This window comes from Saccoglossus kowalevskii, chromosome 17, assembly GCF_978046115.1.
Source record: "Saccoglossus kowalevskii chromosome 17, keSacKowa6.1, whole genome shotgun sequence".
NCBI classification, from domain to species: Eukaryota; Metazoa; Hemichordata; class Enteropneusta; family Harrimaniidae; genus Saccoglossus; species Saccoglossus kowalevskii.
In genome coordinates, this window is record NC_140657.1 from 17950514 (window position 1) to 17967010 (window position 16497).

A 16497-nucleotide genomic window follows, 5' to 3' on the forward strand; every position below is an offset into this window, starting at 1 on the left:
TCTTTTTTTATGGGTACATTGTATTTTTATCTCAGTTGTGTTCTGCGTTTAGTTATGTTCTCAAAAGATGCGTTAGCTGCCATATTATTTATCACAGACCTCAAAATTGAGTTTGCAGTCTCTTTAGACATGCATCTTAAGATAAAACTTTGGTTTTTAAAATCCATAGTACAATTGATAAATAAGATAAATTGTCTTCCAGTTTTTGTCAGAGTTTTAAAAATAATTATACAAATGTTGAGGAAAGATCAGAATATTTATCTATCTAACTGCGTTGGTCTCTCAATATCGCAGTTCCAGTGTAATTCTTGTATTAATTGTTTCTGTGTTAATAATTGATATGCTCTGACGTCAATCGTTTCAAATGTATCGTTCTACAATGTATAAAATATGACTTTGCTAAACCAGATAAGTTTATTGAATTTGAGAAGTTCGTGGAAATTTCAGATTGATCAGATAAAAAAGATCACCTTGTCTGTATGAATTTGCAGAATGCATAATTTTGCATATTTTGTCATTTTTTTTTTATTATATCTTTTTTTTTTATGATGAAAGCCTAATGAGGAGAAATTAAAATGGTTTCATATTTGAATCATTGGCAGACTACCGTAGACTTCATTGATTGTCGAAACTATAGCCTACCCATATCATTGGTAAAATTCAGTAAATTGTTAAAAGTAGATACTTATCACAGTTGAACAGCCGACTACCATCTCATTTTTTTCAACATAATTGTACCAGAGTTCATTATCGCATCGATTATAGATAAGTCAATAAAATTCAGATTTTTTTTTTCTGCTGGTTTTAGTGTATTTCATGCACATTGCAGTAATTATGAATCTATTTTTTTTATTAATGTACGGTGTCGAGATCTTCTATTAACGAAGTACTCAAGGGGATTTATTTTTAGGTTTTGTGCAAATACTTGGAATATAATAACTGATAATATATTGTATGCATGATTTTGAATATACGTGTACATATGCGTGTTTGTTTGATAGATACATTGCTGTCAAGCCTGTCTAGAAATTATTTTTTGCAATATGGAATTTTTAGTATTTTTTATGATGATCTTGAGTGTTTATTAACTAATTCATTCATTGTTTACGTTCAAATTAAACTAAAGTAAATTTATTGTTAGTAATGGAAAATTATGTCCATTTCTTCCACAATTAAAAAATGTTCTTGGAAACAATGGCGGCATTCAAAAGGTTATAGAGCGAAAATTGTTGTGAGAAAGCCAGAGCAAAGCAGTCTATTCTTCATTCTTGGCCTTTGTGACGTTACATTGCTATTATTTCTCTGTAGATGATAGTTATTTGTTCAAACATATTTCTGTGACACGAGTGTTCTCGCGAAGGAGGAATTCAGGGATACGTCCCCTGTGTACATACTGAATTTAATTTGCCTCAATGAGTGAACTATATCATGATAGTTCATGATTTCGACGCATTTCACTTTGATAGAAACTGTAATGTAAGTTATCGTTTAATCTACAATTATCTCACTTCCTGGTTAAATGTCAAACCATGGTGGTTAATTTGCATAATAATAATAATAATAATCTAATTTGCATATGTCTATCAACACTTTTTTTGAAAGCATGTTTCTAGCTTGGTTTAATTCTACTTACTTGAAGGGTCTGACTCGAACATTGGATTTTTTTCAGTCCTTTTTTTTACACATGTTTTAATGTGTTGTAATTTTCCATATTATTACTTACATAACTACTTGTACATTGCAGAGTATTTCCACAATGTGGCGTAATACAGAACAGATCAAAAATGCACATCACATGGTGTGCATCACGTTTTTTAAGTGGACAATTTGCTCATGTGTGTATTTTCAAAATTAGTATTCAGTGCCTGGAAATTAAATAAAACCAGCAAATTGGAGCAAATGTCATGAGTAAGCAGAAAGTATACAGAAGGCTTTGAGTGATATGGAATTTTATGGCGTCAAAAGAATTAGCATACAATTACATGTGCAATGAAATATTTGTAGATTTGAAGATTTTATGGCATTCATGAAAAAAAAAATGTGAAAGTTGCTGAAATTTTCACTGATACAAAATTGTGTGATTTTCAGCAATAGTTTCTCTTTTAACACTTTGTTTCATTTTTTCGGATTATGGAAATTATGAGTGTCATAAAAGTATAATCCTAGGGTATTTTGTTTTGAATTGACGTAAGCAGACACTCATGGTTATTACCAGAGTGGCATTTACATATCGCCTGCCGGTGAAAACCTCCATAATAGTCAAAATGAATGCAGAAAAACTGGCGTCAGCAGCGATGTGTTCATCCCCGTCTGGGGCTTATTGATACAAAACTGTTGCCATGATCACTCGTATCTGCTGGGTCAACCATTCAGAGAAAATTTGCCTCTTTAGACATGCTTCTTATTAGTTATTGGGCCTTCCTATGTATAATATAATACTTTGGTATTACCTGTCATTAGTTAATTATGTAAATTTGACAGCACCCCTGTTAATATAGCATTATAAATTGTTGAGGAATTTGCCTGCTGTAAAACAAGTATTGACTTCATGTTCCACCTTTCGCTGTTACATACAGATGAATGTATGGTGAGATAAGTTCATCACTTACCCAAAAGACTGAATGAAATGTTTCTTAAACGCTATAATAGCAAGTTAATTTCATATTCTTCCGATGGTGTCAAGTACCTGTCCAAATGCGCAATTATCACAGCAGAATTTTGAGTGTTTCGTCTTTGAGTAAGCCCTATACTCGTACCGTTAATTCCATTATACTCGGGTAATAAGGACATTCACTATGTGACTGTGTTGTCTGGATTTTTCCCTTGAGACATTGAATGATTACTGAGCAAGTTACAGCGATAAAAACAAAACAGGAATGAAATTTAGATTGTTTGTGACTTGTACCATGTTGTGTGTCAAGAGATATAAAAATCACGCGCAATACGCTAGGTTACGGGAGGTCAACATTAATATGCACGGTAGTGACATCCCCATACTAAATACTAACCTCATTTTGAGAAGAATAAACTGATTATACGTTGTCTCCTCGAGGCTGGGTCTTTGTGTGTTCCCAAGTAGTTGTAAGTACGTTATTTTCAAGAAGTTGACGGGGCTAATGGAAACATACTGTTTGGGTGAAGTGAACTGTGTCGTCTCGAGTTTAATGTCATAATAGTGATAACCACAGTGGATTTCCCTATAGTTGTTTGCTGAAGTGAACAACCCCCTCCCCCATTGTAACAAGTTTTCAACCCCCTCCCCCATTGTAACAAGTTTTCAACCCTATCTTTTAGATGTACTAATCTGAATTCAGTTAAAATGCTAGTCTTTCTATGTTTTACATTCAACTCATTGAAAATGTGGGATGTAAATTTATGTAAAAAATGTACCAGACGAAGATCATGATTTATACACAGGTTACCGTAGTTACACAGTATTGCATTACATTATCAGCTAACAACCGTAATGGTTTTTCAGAGTTGCTTATATTTGTGTCATCGTGTCATGTTTGTTTTTTTCCAGAATTTTCTGGATGATCAGTGTAATAATTTAAAAAAATACAGTCACTTCTTGTAATAACACTCATAGAATTTTCTATCTTGGAAAAGTCTTTAAGTATGCTGTCATTTCAGCATGTTGAATGAGGTTTCATACAGTGATGATATCTACATGTACATGCAATGTATGTACTTGTGTTACCAATAAATAAATGAAAATCCACATCGAATGTCTGAATCGCCGTCGGTCTTCCATTTAATTTATTAATATTTACGTAATTTCGATACTTGATAGTGTAATTTATGATTTATACCGTTCTATGATATGCATTCACTATCGTGTTTTCTAGGTTTTCATCATTATATTGATTTTTTTATAGACATATTTGAATTTCTTGGTAACATCGTCATACTATTTTGAAGTCACTATTGTCCCTCTTGACATTTATGAATGTATGACGTATATGTGCATATTTAGTGTCTGCTTAGTTACGTAAATGATATTTGCAATGCATTAACTGCACTAATATAACTGTATATTTAACTAAAATCGAACCAAATTGACTTCAGACTTAAAGTAAATATTATTACAAGGTTAAATATTGTGTTCAAAGTCGTGTCACGTCACTGGGTGATTGCGTACCTCTAGGCACAGAAACAGTGTTCTACCCAAGCCGTTCAAGCACAGCGGTTTTACCATGCCTTGCCAGTGAAATAGTGTTCCCCAGCCAAGCCCTTTAATTAAACACAGCAGTTTTATCATGCTTTATCGCTTAAAGTACAAGGTTCTACTAGGTCCTTTCAGCACAGCAGTTTTTCCGTGCATGGCTACTGAGTCTCTCATTATGCAATCTGACTGGGTCCGGTGTTGCACTTGATCGAACACATTAGTAATTACTTCACGTGTATGTTAACAGTGATGTGCTCGTACAAAATATTACAACATGTCCTATTTCCTTTGATAATTGGCTCAATCAGACTGAATATTTATATTTTAGAACTATTGTAAAATACTTTATTTTCACTTGGAATTACTTTTCGCTATTTTCACTGAAAGAACGATTTATCGAAAATAAAATCCAGCGAATATACCTTTTTTCTTATCTTTTACATTCAACTCATTAAAAATCAGTGAAAATAAATTCTATACAAAACACCCAAAAAGTCTATTCAGTGAAAGTTAATTCCAGCTAAAATAAAGCATTTTACAGTATTGCGTTATAGATCATTAAACTCACTGGGTACATGTATGTGCTACATGTAACTGTCCATATTTTTTATACAAACTTCCTTTAATGTGTATGAAGCCCATTTCTTTCTATTTTATATCTGAAACGTGTTCTCCCCAGATGTTTTAAACCTGGTAATTTTACAATGCTTGGTTGCACTCTTGAGAGGTTACTTACTAGAATATGATGACATAAACTAAAAATTACATTTAATGTCAGCTGGATAAATACAACTGATTTCAACAATACCCCTGGTACATGTAGTACACTTCTTTTATTAGCTCCGCTGTCGACTTTGTCAAGCGGAGCTTATCATATGAGTGATTGTCAGTCGTCGTCTGTGTCAATGTTTTACTTTATATCACGACTTCTTGTTAAAAACCAAAAGTTCAATTGCTTTGATATTACATATATAGATACTACATGTAGACCTTTCTCAGATTTGTTCATTCCATGATGATATCTTCAATTCTCTAATTTTGGTGAATATTTTTGTCATTTTTGGTAGAAAGTGATATTTTTGACTTTCTGTTAAAAACTGTAAGTCCGATTGCTTTGATACTATACATATTGTTCATTTTCTAATGATGTCTTCAGTTCTTTAATTGAAATGTGCATTGCTAACAGCAGAGCTATCTCAGCCGATAGGCTGCTTGTTGTAAAAGCATACACTACTTACTGTGAAATACTTTATTTTCGCTTGGAATTAGTTTTTGCTATTTTCGCTGAAATAATGGTTTAAAATAAATTCCATACAAAACACCCAAAAAGTCTATTCAGCGAAAATTAATTCCAGCTAAAATAAAGTATTTCACAGTATTAATTATGCTAATTAGTTAGGTTTGGACATTTAGCTCATCTTGCCTCTGTGAAAAATACAGTACCGGTAAATGATAGATCGTTGTTGTTTACCATCATGTTGTGTACATTAGCTGACTTCTATCCATATGAATTGTCTTATTTTGCAGACCAATTAGGGGAGAGCAAAGAAAATGACGGACCGCGAGATAAAAGTACTTGAGACGGCTGATGACATCCAGATTCGTCGAAATCAAGTCCTTTCTCGTTATGCTGAGTTTAAGAAGCTAGCACATGAGCGCCGTGCGAAGCTGGAAGATGCGAGACGCTTCCAGTTCTTCAAACGTGATGCTGATGAATTGGAAACTTGGATCTTGGAGAAGTTGCAGACTGCTTCCGACGAGAGCTACAAAGATCCAACTAACCTGCAGGTAAGGATGCACATTTCTTTTATTTTTACATACCACCTAGCTTACTGGTAATTATGTTGGAATACACAACTCAACGATCATTTTAATGTATCAGGTGACATTGTTTGAATACAAAACTGTCATACCCTTTAAATACTGTTCCCTTATTTTATGTTGCACATCACTAGACGTCTACACACGTTATAGAGGGCGCTGTTAATTGTTCATAAGATTCTAAAAACATTTATCTCTATATAATGTAGGTATTTTTTTCCCCGTATTTAAAAATTCACTAGCAAGATTAATTTTTATCAAAAAATGATTTAACATAAACTTTTTATTTCTACTTGGTATACTGTTGCATGGTTACAATGTTCCTAATTTTTTTCGTTTGTCCAAATCTTGAAAAGTTTTGTCTGTGTAATGTCTTCTTGTGTCGTCTCTCTTTTCAAATTCTTGCTTTTTGGCAGAGATTAATTACAATCAAGGTAATTTTTTTAATCGACTTGTTAACAAAATATGTACAGTTAAACCTTTATACGAGGAATTTTGTTGTTTACTCCTTTATTAGCACAGTCTTATCACCCCTATTCCATAGTTGATTGATTCATTTTGACTATATGCTGATTTAACATCCGATTGTACCATTTTTAAAAAACCAAACACAATAGGGATGATAAGGTTTGGCTATATTTTCTAAAATGTCTGAATTTCTAGATTTCTTTATCTATTCAAAGCATGGCTAGTTAAGTTATCATAGCATATCTGCTTTTTGAGATTAATATCAATCCTGCCAAAAAGTTTCACTAGCTATTTTTCATTTTGTCTAGTTTTTGTCTAGAAACATTCTTTTATAGAAACAATTTCTTTTTAGCAAAAAACATAACCGATGACTGTAAGTAAATATGGGAGCATCTTAATCTGGAAGGGATTTAGATTTACTGTTAGTTTTACAAGGCGAGAAAAGAATCCAGAGAAATGCAATCCACTGGAGACAGGAACTCGCAGTACCACGTTCTTTTCAAGCTTCACTAATGTCAAACATAGCCATTTTCTTAAGTGTGTGCACATTATACTTGAATTATAACCTTTTTTCTAACTACATCAGCTGAACATGAACTTTGGTATTTAGATGACATTTAATTTCTATGCGATGACTTCTAAAAAGGTTTGAATAGCTAACTAATTAGGTGAATTTAGCTAGTGCCTACATACACAGCCCCTGTGAGTTTCGACCACTGCTGTGAATTTAGTCAATGCCTGCTATTGTTTCTGGCCACTGTCAAATTAAGTCAACGACCTACATGGCTATGGCTTCACTATTCCTCTGTTCTGAGGTAACATTTTGTGATGAAAAGCTCTGTAAGAAAACAATTTTGAGCTGGCTATTGCCTCTTTATTGTGTGCTACTGATTCTCGGCTGTTCTAATCACAAACGTTTTCTGCCAGTTTCTTATCCTATTCTTGTTCTGATTCTTGATTGGTATCGGTAAGTATTGTTAAGTCAGCCATGTACATTTCTACAGTACTGACAACGTTGAACCAACAGTTAATTTGTCAGTTCATCACCTAACAGCCACACTCCGTATTTTTCCTCCACCCCTCTCATATAGGATATCAAAAACTTAAAGGTACGATTAACAACACGAATTGAATATATGTTTCTGTGTTCGCGCTGAAAACTGTTTTGTGTGCTTAAATATTGCTTTTTGTCCTATCCCACCTCTACCTTCTTTCGTCTGAAATCATAGGGACCACATGTAAGCATGCAACCCACGCATACGTATGGCAAAATAAAATGTTTCGCAATGCTGTTTCATTTCAACAAGGAATGTCAATATTGAATGGAAGATGGTAGATATTTTTTTAGCTGCAGTGTTGCTTGTGTAGTATTGCTTACTGGCTATGTACAACTTATACAGTCACTGAAATTGACATGGAAGAAAGGAGTTGATATTTTCTCAACAGACCTTGACATTTATTCGCTGTTCCCATAACCATATCTCGCATGAAAGCTACAACAGTCAGCTGTCTTTGTGAAAAAAATGTAGTACAGTTTGCTTTCATATTGTGTTCAATGTATGCAATTTTTGTAATGTATCAAAACATTGATTAATTAAGTTATTAATTTATTTTGATCATTTCTCAACACATCGTTTGATGGTGTCGATTATTCGCATTCGTTTCGTTTTGCTTATCCGTGGCGGCTTTCAGCAAGCGATGTATTAATGATAGACGTAGTGCCAAAAATTAGAGTATTTGTTACCATATACGGGTAACCATGGGTGACATCGTACGCCAAACATTTGATCAATTGCCATCGCTAACTTTGTGAAATGTTCGCATATGCCCACAATCGTTAAAATACATTAGGTTTAAAAAATAACTCGCAATACAATGTATTCGCCGAAAGCTTGTGTATTTACCAAGAAGTAGGTATCTCTCAGAATATTCACTGATTTTATTTATATTTATTTTATCCTTAGGGTAAGTTGCAGAAACATCAGGCATTTGAAGCTGAGGTTGCGGCCCATAGCAACGCCATTGAACAGTTGGACCAGAGCGGCATGGAGATGATCAATGGAGGTCACTTTGCCTCGGAGACTATTGAGGTCAGTCATTTATTCATTTTGTGTTTCTTACTTACTGTTTTCAAGTTTTAGACAAGTAATGTTGTAATAGGTCCCTTTCATGACCTTTTAATCTTCATGGCACTTTCATTGGTATAAAAAAAATTACTTGATTTTATTATTTTGGCAATTTGAGTACTGTAAAATTTTTGCTTAGAATTAATTTTCACTATTTTTGCTGCTGGAGTAACGATTCAGTGAAAAAAAATCCAGTGAATATACGTTTTTTCCTATATTTTACATTCAACTCATCAAAAATTAGTGAAAATGAATTTCAGCAAATACAACCAAAAAGTCTTTTCAGCGAAAATTAATTCCAGCTAAAATAAAGTATTTTACAGTACAATGATTCTGTTTAAAAACAAAGCGATATATTAAAATTGTCCATGTTTTTTGATGCTATCATACCAACGAATGTGCCAAGATGTGCGACTTTTTAGGGATCATGAAAGTGGTCTACAGGTTAGTCATTGATAAATGCTGAATTATGATTTTGCTTGTGATATAGTCTACAAGTCGAGATTAGAATGAGAGTAAATTTTACTCTCGTTTGTGATTTTATACATTATTTTATTTAGTGATGATTCAAATTTGTTTGTCTGCCAATTTTTACTTCCCATCGTCTGTATGTATATTTTCCCAGAAGGTTGACTTGTTTTTTCATTGTTTTCAGACCCGCTTGGAAGAGCTGCATCGTTTATGGGAGTTACTGTTGTCAAAACTGCGTGAGAAGGGTATTAAGCTATTGCAAGCCCAGAAATTGGTACACTTTTTACGCGAGTGTGATGAAGTCATGTACTGGATTAAAGATAAGGTTAGTTGTCCACCAAGGTTTTCTTTCTCTCAAAAAAATTCTATTAATTTAACATCCATCAAGAATGTACATAAAATATTATTTTGTATTTTTCATTGAAATTGCTCAAAAGCACCTCATCAATAATCCGTGCGTGTCAATATCATCTGGATCATTTTTACTCCAAATAATGTTAAAATTCAAATTAATATATGTATATTTGATATAAATTATCATGGTATCATGTTGTATTGTTTACTAACAACTCCTATACTTCTTATCACTCAGGAAGCATTCACTTCCTCTGTGGAGACTGGTGTAGATTTGGAACATGTGGAAGTCTTGCAGAAGAAGTTTGACGAGTTTCAGAAGGTGAGTGAGCTTATTTGGTACTCATTACACGATGGTTTTGGTATGAGTGCTAATTGGTAAATATCGGTAATAACAAGTACAAGTCATTGTCTAGTACTGTAAAATCTGTATTAGAAGCTGTGGCCTCTATTAAAATGATACGATGAAACGGAAGGGATGCGGCTTTTATTAAAGCATCTACACATATGAGAAATTGTGAATTTTTGGTTCTCAATTATTCAAAAAGAATGGGTACGACTTCTATTAAAAATGCAACTTTTAATACAGATTTTATGGTGCCAGTTATTAGTGACCTTGGTATAAGTTATTAGTGGGTGATAGTTACAGCTATGTTTAGTTAGATAATACCAGCTAGCATGTGTTATCAGTGATTTATTAGTGTTAGTTTTCAGATGTTAGTTAGCTTTAGTTAGTATGAGTTATCAATGGTCAGCTAGCTGTAGCAGTCATTAGTCAACAGTTGGTATGAGTTGTCAATGATTACCTGATTGGTTGGTACAAGTTTTCAGTGGTTGGTTAGCTGTTGCTGGTATAATTTTATGAAAGGTTGATTACCCTTTGTATTTAAAATGCAGATTGGCATGTCACTCCCTATGTGGATTAATTTTGTACTTTTATCAATGAACAGGACTTGCAAGCCCATGAGGATAGAGTGGTTGATGTCAATGCTGAAGCTGACAAGTTGATTGAAGAAGAACATCCTGAGTCTGAAACCATCACTACTAGACAAAGGGTAGGTTGCTGCTGATTGGTTATTAACTACTGACACATTGACCAAACAATTTAAGGTTATACCCCATTTTGTTTATGGGTATTACTGCCGTAAAAGTGAGGGGTTAACTTCCCACAAAAAGCTGTGGGTTGACAAGTAGTTTATTTCTGTTTCATATCTGCAGTGATTTTTCAACTAAGATTTATTACGAGTGAAATAAATACTTGATAAAAGCTTGTTGGTGATTGGTAGCTGATTTATTGTGCATTAATTTTAACCCAATGACTCTTTTAAAAACTGGATCTGAATTGTCTATTGTTTCACCAACTAGGAATTGAATGAAGCTTGGGAGAGACTGAAAGCTGCTGCTTTGGCTCGTCAGGAGAAATTGTTTGGTGCAATGGAAATCCAGAAATTCAACAGGTTTGTATAAGTGTTGGTGCAAGCGTATGATTTAAATGTCATGGATAATTTCTAACAAGAACATTCATAATAATATTTATGTCTCCAAGTAGTTTTTCTCTGAGAAGTTTTAGCCACCACACATACCATCATTGCGCTTATTTCACCGTTTATTAAATCTTTGCGTCATCCAGGGATGCTGACGAGACCATCAGTTGGATTAACGAGAAAGACTCTGTGATGTCATCAGATGATTATGGTCGTGATTTGGCGAGTGTACAAACTCTGCAGCGTAAGCACGAAGGTTTAGAACGCGACTTAGCAGCATTGGAAGATAAGGTAAGAATATTTTGTAATTTTGTAAGCTCTTTCATTGAATTTTTGTTTATTTTTATTCCACATACAACAAATTTGTTGTTGTTAACAAATCATAACAAGTTTATTGGAAAATAAGACATAATTTAATTATTATAAATGTGTATTGTGTAATCTTATTGTTTTTTTGAACGTACCGAATATAGGTATCTACATTGAGTACTGAAGCCGATAGACTGCAACAAATCCATGATGCTCCTGAGATCCAGACTAAGAAGGATGAAATACTGACAAACTGGGGTCTGCTGACCACTAAGGTGAGTTTAAAATATTTGAAAAATACAAATCGATCACATGAACAGACTTGAGTCTATGATTTACCTCTATTTGCTTCCTTGGAAGTGCATTTCCAAAAAAAAAAAAAAAAAAAAAAACAACAAAAATTGCATTTATTGCGCTCGTATACTGGATCATTGCAATGTGTCGTATTTGACATATGGTTCATTTCTGTGATTTGCACAAGTGATTCTAAACAAACAAATACTTTTATAACTCTTGAAACATATTCAAAAGAATAATATTATACAATGTAGAACAGAATTGTGCAAAATTAAGTAACTTATAAATATAACTGGGCAACTGCAATGTTAATTACACCGACTGTGTTCACTTTTCACACAGGCCCATGAACGTAAAGAACGACTGGAAGACTCGTACAAACTGCATCATTTCTTGGCCGACTTCCGTGATCTGTTATCGTGGATCCATGACATGAAAGCTTTGATCACTGCTGATGAACTGGCTAAAGATGTTGCCGGGGCAGAAGCTTTGTTGGAGAGACATCAAGAACACAAGGTAAACACCAATTTGTTGACTTGGTTTTGTATCTTTATATTTGAGTAGTATTTTTAACCATTCCTGCATTGCTGAATGAAGATGGTAAAGTGTTGGAGGTGCAATATCCGATAATTGGCTTCTTGTGGCCGCTATGATCATTCGATTATTTACGAACTTTTTTATAATTCAGAATTAGGTTTGTGTTGTGCATGTAATGAACGTAGAATATCTTATTTCAAACAGGGAGAGATTGACGCTCGTGAAGACAGTTTCAAAGCAACTGCTGCAGCCGGTCAGGAATTATTGAACTGCAATCACTATGCCTCGGAAGAAGTGTCAGAAAAGGTAATGGGTCTTACAGGGTGCTCTGACTGTGCATGGTGGTACTATACGAGTGTGTGAGGGCGCTGTAGCTGTGAGACTTATAACAGACAAGTATCAGTCAGTATCTTCACTGACATACAGTTATAGCAATTCAAAAAAAAAAAAATTGTATTCGACAAAAAGAATTGTCATTCCTCTCTCCCTCCCATTAAAATATAAAATCCTGCATTGAATTGTATTTGAAAAAAAAGATTAGGAAAACAAAATGCTGGTCTTAAAATTTTCTTGATAGGAAAGTTTCTTTTGTATAATGTTTGCTGCCCCTCCCCCCTTCAGTCTTGTAATTGTTCATCAACAATTATTCATACAAATGAATAATTTTTATTTATCAAGCTGGTGACATTGGCCAATGAGAAGACCTCCTTACTGGAACTATGGGAAGAGCGTCGTATTCAGTACGAGCAGTGCATGGATCTGCAACTATTCTACCGTGACACTGAGCAAGCCGATACCTGGATGAGCAAACAAGAGGTTAGTTTTATATTTCACTCAAATATATTTTCATGAATAATTCAAGAGACCACGGTTAAATTACCATAATGGGGGGGAATCAATCTAGTCTTCTTCCAGAGTAAATAATAACAAATAATATCTTCCCTATTAAGTCATGTGTTTGTATTATGTATGTAATATTTAATAAATGTGTCGTAACATTTTTGGTCATATTTCTGAACAGGCTTTCTTGAACAATGAAGATCTTGGTGACTCCTTGGACAGTGTGGAATCTTTAATCAAGAAACATGAAGACTTTGAGAAATCATTAGCTGCACAAGAGGAAAAGATTCGGGTAAACATGTTTTTAATACTACGAGCAGACTGAGGATGACAAGTGATTAGTGTCCACTTCCTTATTACACATTATTTTTATACCTGTGTATTTCCTGTTTTTCTCAGATTTACAATAGTGTTAAATACTTTATTTTTGCTATTTTTCGCTGAAAGGGTGATTCAATGGAAATAAAATCTTACAACTATTTTTTTTCAACGTTTTACTTTCATCTAATCGAAAAACAGTGAAAATATAACTCAATAAAAAACACCCCAAAAGTTTTTTCAACGAAAATGAATTGCAGTTCAAATAAAGAATTTGACAATACAAGGTTATGCACATAGATTTGGTCAAGCTGTTCAAAAATAATTGTACTGAGAGGTGAACATTTTCTACACTATTGTCTCTCTAACATTGATTATTTTTTTTACAGGCTCTTGATGAGTTTGCTACTAAACTGGTTGATAGTGAGCACTATGCAGCAGATGATGTGTCTGCTCGCCGTGATGCAGTGAGTATTCATTATTTATTCAGTTTTTACAATCCCCCAGTTTTAATATCCTGGCTACGTGTCAGAATACTCATAGTAGCACTATCCTGACTACTCCAACATTGTGGTATCCTGGCTGCTCAGTATCCTGATACGATATGCAATTTCCCGGTTACATGTCTGGGTATGTACAGTATTAGCTGTGACACACTAATGTTACTAATGACTGACTTAGTCATCACATTAGTGATCACCATAGCAACCAAGTTAAATTTCGGCAGTGGTGTTCAAATACAAAAATTTCTTTGATCATCATTAAATTCCTCAAAATTTTGAATAGTGAATATTCCTGGCCTTTAATATATTTTTGTTTTTATTGTATATAACTGCAGATATTATTCAAATAGTGAAAGACGTAATACAGTTAAATAATTTTATCTGGATTCATTTCAATTTCTGTTTTTACTCTGCATTTCAAATTCAAAAGTTGCTTTTTAACCGGCTTTCAAAAATAGTTCGCCATTGTGGTTGCTCATATAACTTTGTTTTACTTTTCAGTTATTGGAGAGACGTGCTGCATTAATTTTGCGAGCGAATACTCGTCGTACGAAACTGGACGAGTCGTATAAACTTCAGATGTTTGACCGTGACGCTGATGACGTCAAGGGATGGATTAGTGAAAAACTGAAGAGTGCTGCTGATGAGTCCTACAGAGTAAGTGCACCTTGTAATTTCCACCATAAACAGGATTGGATTGTCCCTTTGCGAAATGTTGATTTAGCGAATCTCTCTTGTCCATGTTGATTTCCTGTTTTCACAATACTTGTCTGACGCGTGCCAAAACAAATGTGCAGTTATCACCTCCATAAAAACAAAGAAACTGTGTAATTAGGAAGCGCCCCAGATTTTTATGTTCCGGATTACTGTACACAAATCCCCAAACCTTGGCCATTTTGAATTTATAATAAAGTCATTAGCGACATCTTGAATTAGCGAATCAGTTCTCTCGCTAAATTCGCTAAAAATACATGCTCGTGAAAAAGACATGTTTTACAGCAAACTCACTGGAATTAGTGTTGGGATAAATTAGTTTTTCTCTGATCAAAAACTAGAACCAATGTCACATTTTATCTGTTTGGTCCAAAATTAAGTTTGATTTCAGTAAAAATTACAGAAAATGTGGACAAATTTACCTGAATTTAAGCGGGAAAAAATTTGACACTCAAAGAGTTGAACTAATACCCATTTTTCGCCAGTTGCTATGTATTGCTTTATATAGTATGATAATTATAAAATCAGGATCTTTGATTAATTTTAATTTCTATTCATACTAAATGCTACATAATCATATATGTTTTGTTTTAAACTAGGACCCAACCAACTTGCAAGGAAAGAGTCAGAAACACCAGGCTTTTGAGGCCGAATTAGCAGCTAATCAGCTGCGTATAGATGCTGTCAGAGACGTTGGTGAAGAACTGATTAAAAACGATCACTATGCCAGAGACCAGATTAAAGAGAGATTGGACGAGATTGAAGAATTATGGCGACAATTGCTAGATTCCACTGGAAACAAAGGTGAGCTTGTAGTTTTTTCGAAAATATTTTAAAAATTAGTTTTATTTTGCTTACTTTTACCTTGCCGTTAACAAAGATCACAAGATTTAGTTACCTTAAATTAAAATGAAACTTTATACAAAGGTTATTTTGGATTATTTACAGTTGATTACTTGAGCATTGAAAATCAATGCATATTAATTACCTAATTAGCATAAATTGAATAATTTCCTCATATCTGAATTACCATTTAAGATTTACATAATACTTGGTACATAGGTAATCTTTGTACTTTAATTTGATTTAATTAATTGTTTATTTTTGTTTCATGTTTACTTGTACACAAGAATTCCTTTTAAGGTCTAAAATTGGGCTTATTTAGACGCTGAGATAAATTGCAGATAGACATTTCAGTTGATAGATCACAGTTATTATGTAACAATATTTGAAAAAAAATCGTTTTATCCCGACAGGATGCAAATTGAAGGAAGCCGCCCAACAACAACAGTTCAATCGTAACATTGAAGATATTGAAATCTGGATGTCTGAACTAGAAGGACATCTGGCATCAGAAGACTTCGGTAAAGACTTGACTAGTGTCAATAATCTGTTAAAGAAACATTCTTTATTGGAAGCGGATGTTGTCGCTCACAAGGTATGATGATAATGTTTTTGTTTTGTTTTATGCAAAGTTTTTTAATGCAATTTGTGAAATAAAAAATGCTGCAATAAAAAAATTCACCATTTGTGCACAATTACAATGCTTAAATCAAATGTGCAGTTTTAAATCTATCCAACTAGCCAGGCCTGTCAAAATAGCTTTTCATTCTCTTCCTTCATCACTACCATGGTTACGTAGATAATTTACACAGTAAATGTGATAATGTTACAAAATGGGACATTATTCGAAGAGATATTAGATTTTAATGGCCATAAGGTCAATTCAGGCGAATGTAAATCATTCATCATGTCTTATTTATCATAAAATGTTCTGATGTGTTTTCCATATCTAAATGGTTTGTAAGCTCATGTCAGCAACAAATTTCGTTTCTGTTATAGGATCGTGTTGATGGAGTAAAGCTGCAGGCTAATCAATTCTCTGAAGCTGGTCATTTTGATAAAGACACCATCAAAGTCAAAGAAGAGTCCCTTGTCAAACGTTACGACACCTTACAGGTGGGTACCATGGCAACTTGCTGAGAAATTAATGTAATGTATTGAGCCCAAGCAATAATGAATAATGCATTATTGTCTGACGTAGCCATGTCGGTCGGTCGGTCGGTCTGTCTGTCTGTCTGTTCGTC

At 33.9% G+C, this 16497-nt stretch overlaps 1 protein-coding gene across 6 annotated transcripts in view; it reads left to right on the forward strand.

Annotated features, from left to right (window-relative positions):
* Nucleotides 1–16497, forward strand: part of LOC100373024 (spectrin alpha chain, non-erythrocytic 1-like) — a 44750-nt gene that overhangs the window by 4201 nt on the left and 24052 nt on the right. For 4 of the 6 annotated variants that reach the window (XM_085492176.1, XM_078009793.1, XM_085492179.1 and 1 more), the window contains exons 2-19: nucleotides 5696–5956; nucleotides 7549–7566; nucleotides 8422–8547; nucleotides 9239–9379; nucleotides 9647–9730; nucleotides 10359–10463; nucleotides 10774–10865; nucleotides 11039–11183; nucleotides 11366–11476; nucleotides 11841–12014; nucleotides 12240–12341; nucleotides 12714–12851; nucleotides 13057–13167; nucleotides 13583–13660; nucleotides 14198–14353; nucleotides 15010–15214; nucleotides 15667–15848; nucleotides 16253–16369. In XM_085492176.1, coding sequence (XP_085348302.1) covers nucleotides 5720–5956; nucleotides 7549–7566; nucleotides 8422–8547; nucleotides 9239–9379; nucleotides 9647–9730; nucleotides 10359–10463; nucleotides 10774–10865; nucleotides 11039–11183; nucleotides 11366–11476; nucleotides 11841–12014; nucleotides 12240–12341; nucleotides 12714–12851; nucleotides 13057–13167; nucleotides 13583–13660; nucleotides 14198–14353; nucleotides 15010–15214; nucleotides 15667–15848; nucleotides 16253–16369 — 2322 coding nt within the window. In that variant the 5' untranslated portion in view covers nucleotides 5696–5719. The remainder of the gene's footprint in view (nucleotides 1–5695; nucleotides 5957–7548; nucleotides 7567–8421; nucleotides 8548–9238; nucleotides 9380–9646; nucleotides 9731–10358; nucleotides 10464–10773; nucleotides 10866–11038; nucleotides 11184–11365; nucleotides 11477–11840; nucleotides 12015–12239; nucleotides 12342–12713; nucleotides 12852–13056; nucleotides 13168–13582; nucleotides 13661–14197; nucleotides 14354–15009; nucleotides 15215–15666; nucleotides 15849–16252; nucleotides 16370–16497) is intronic. The other 2 variants (XM_085492178.1, XM_085492181.1) reach the window with 1 other exon arrangement.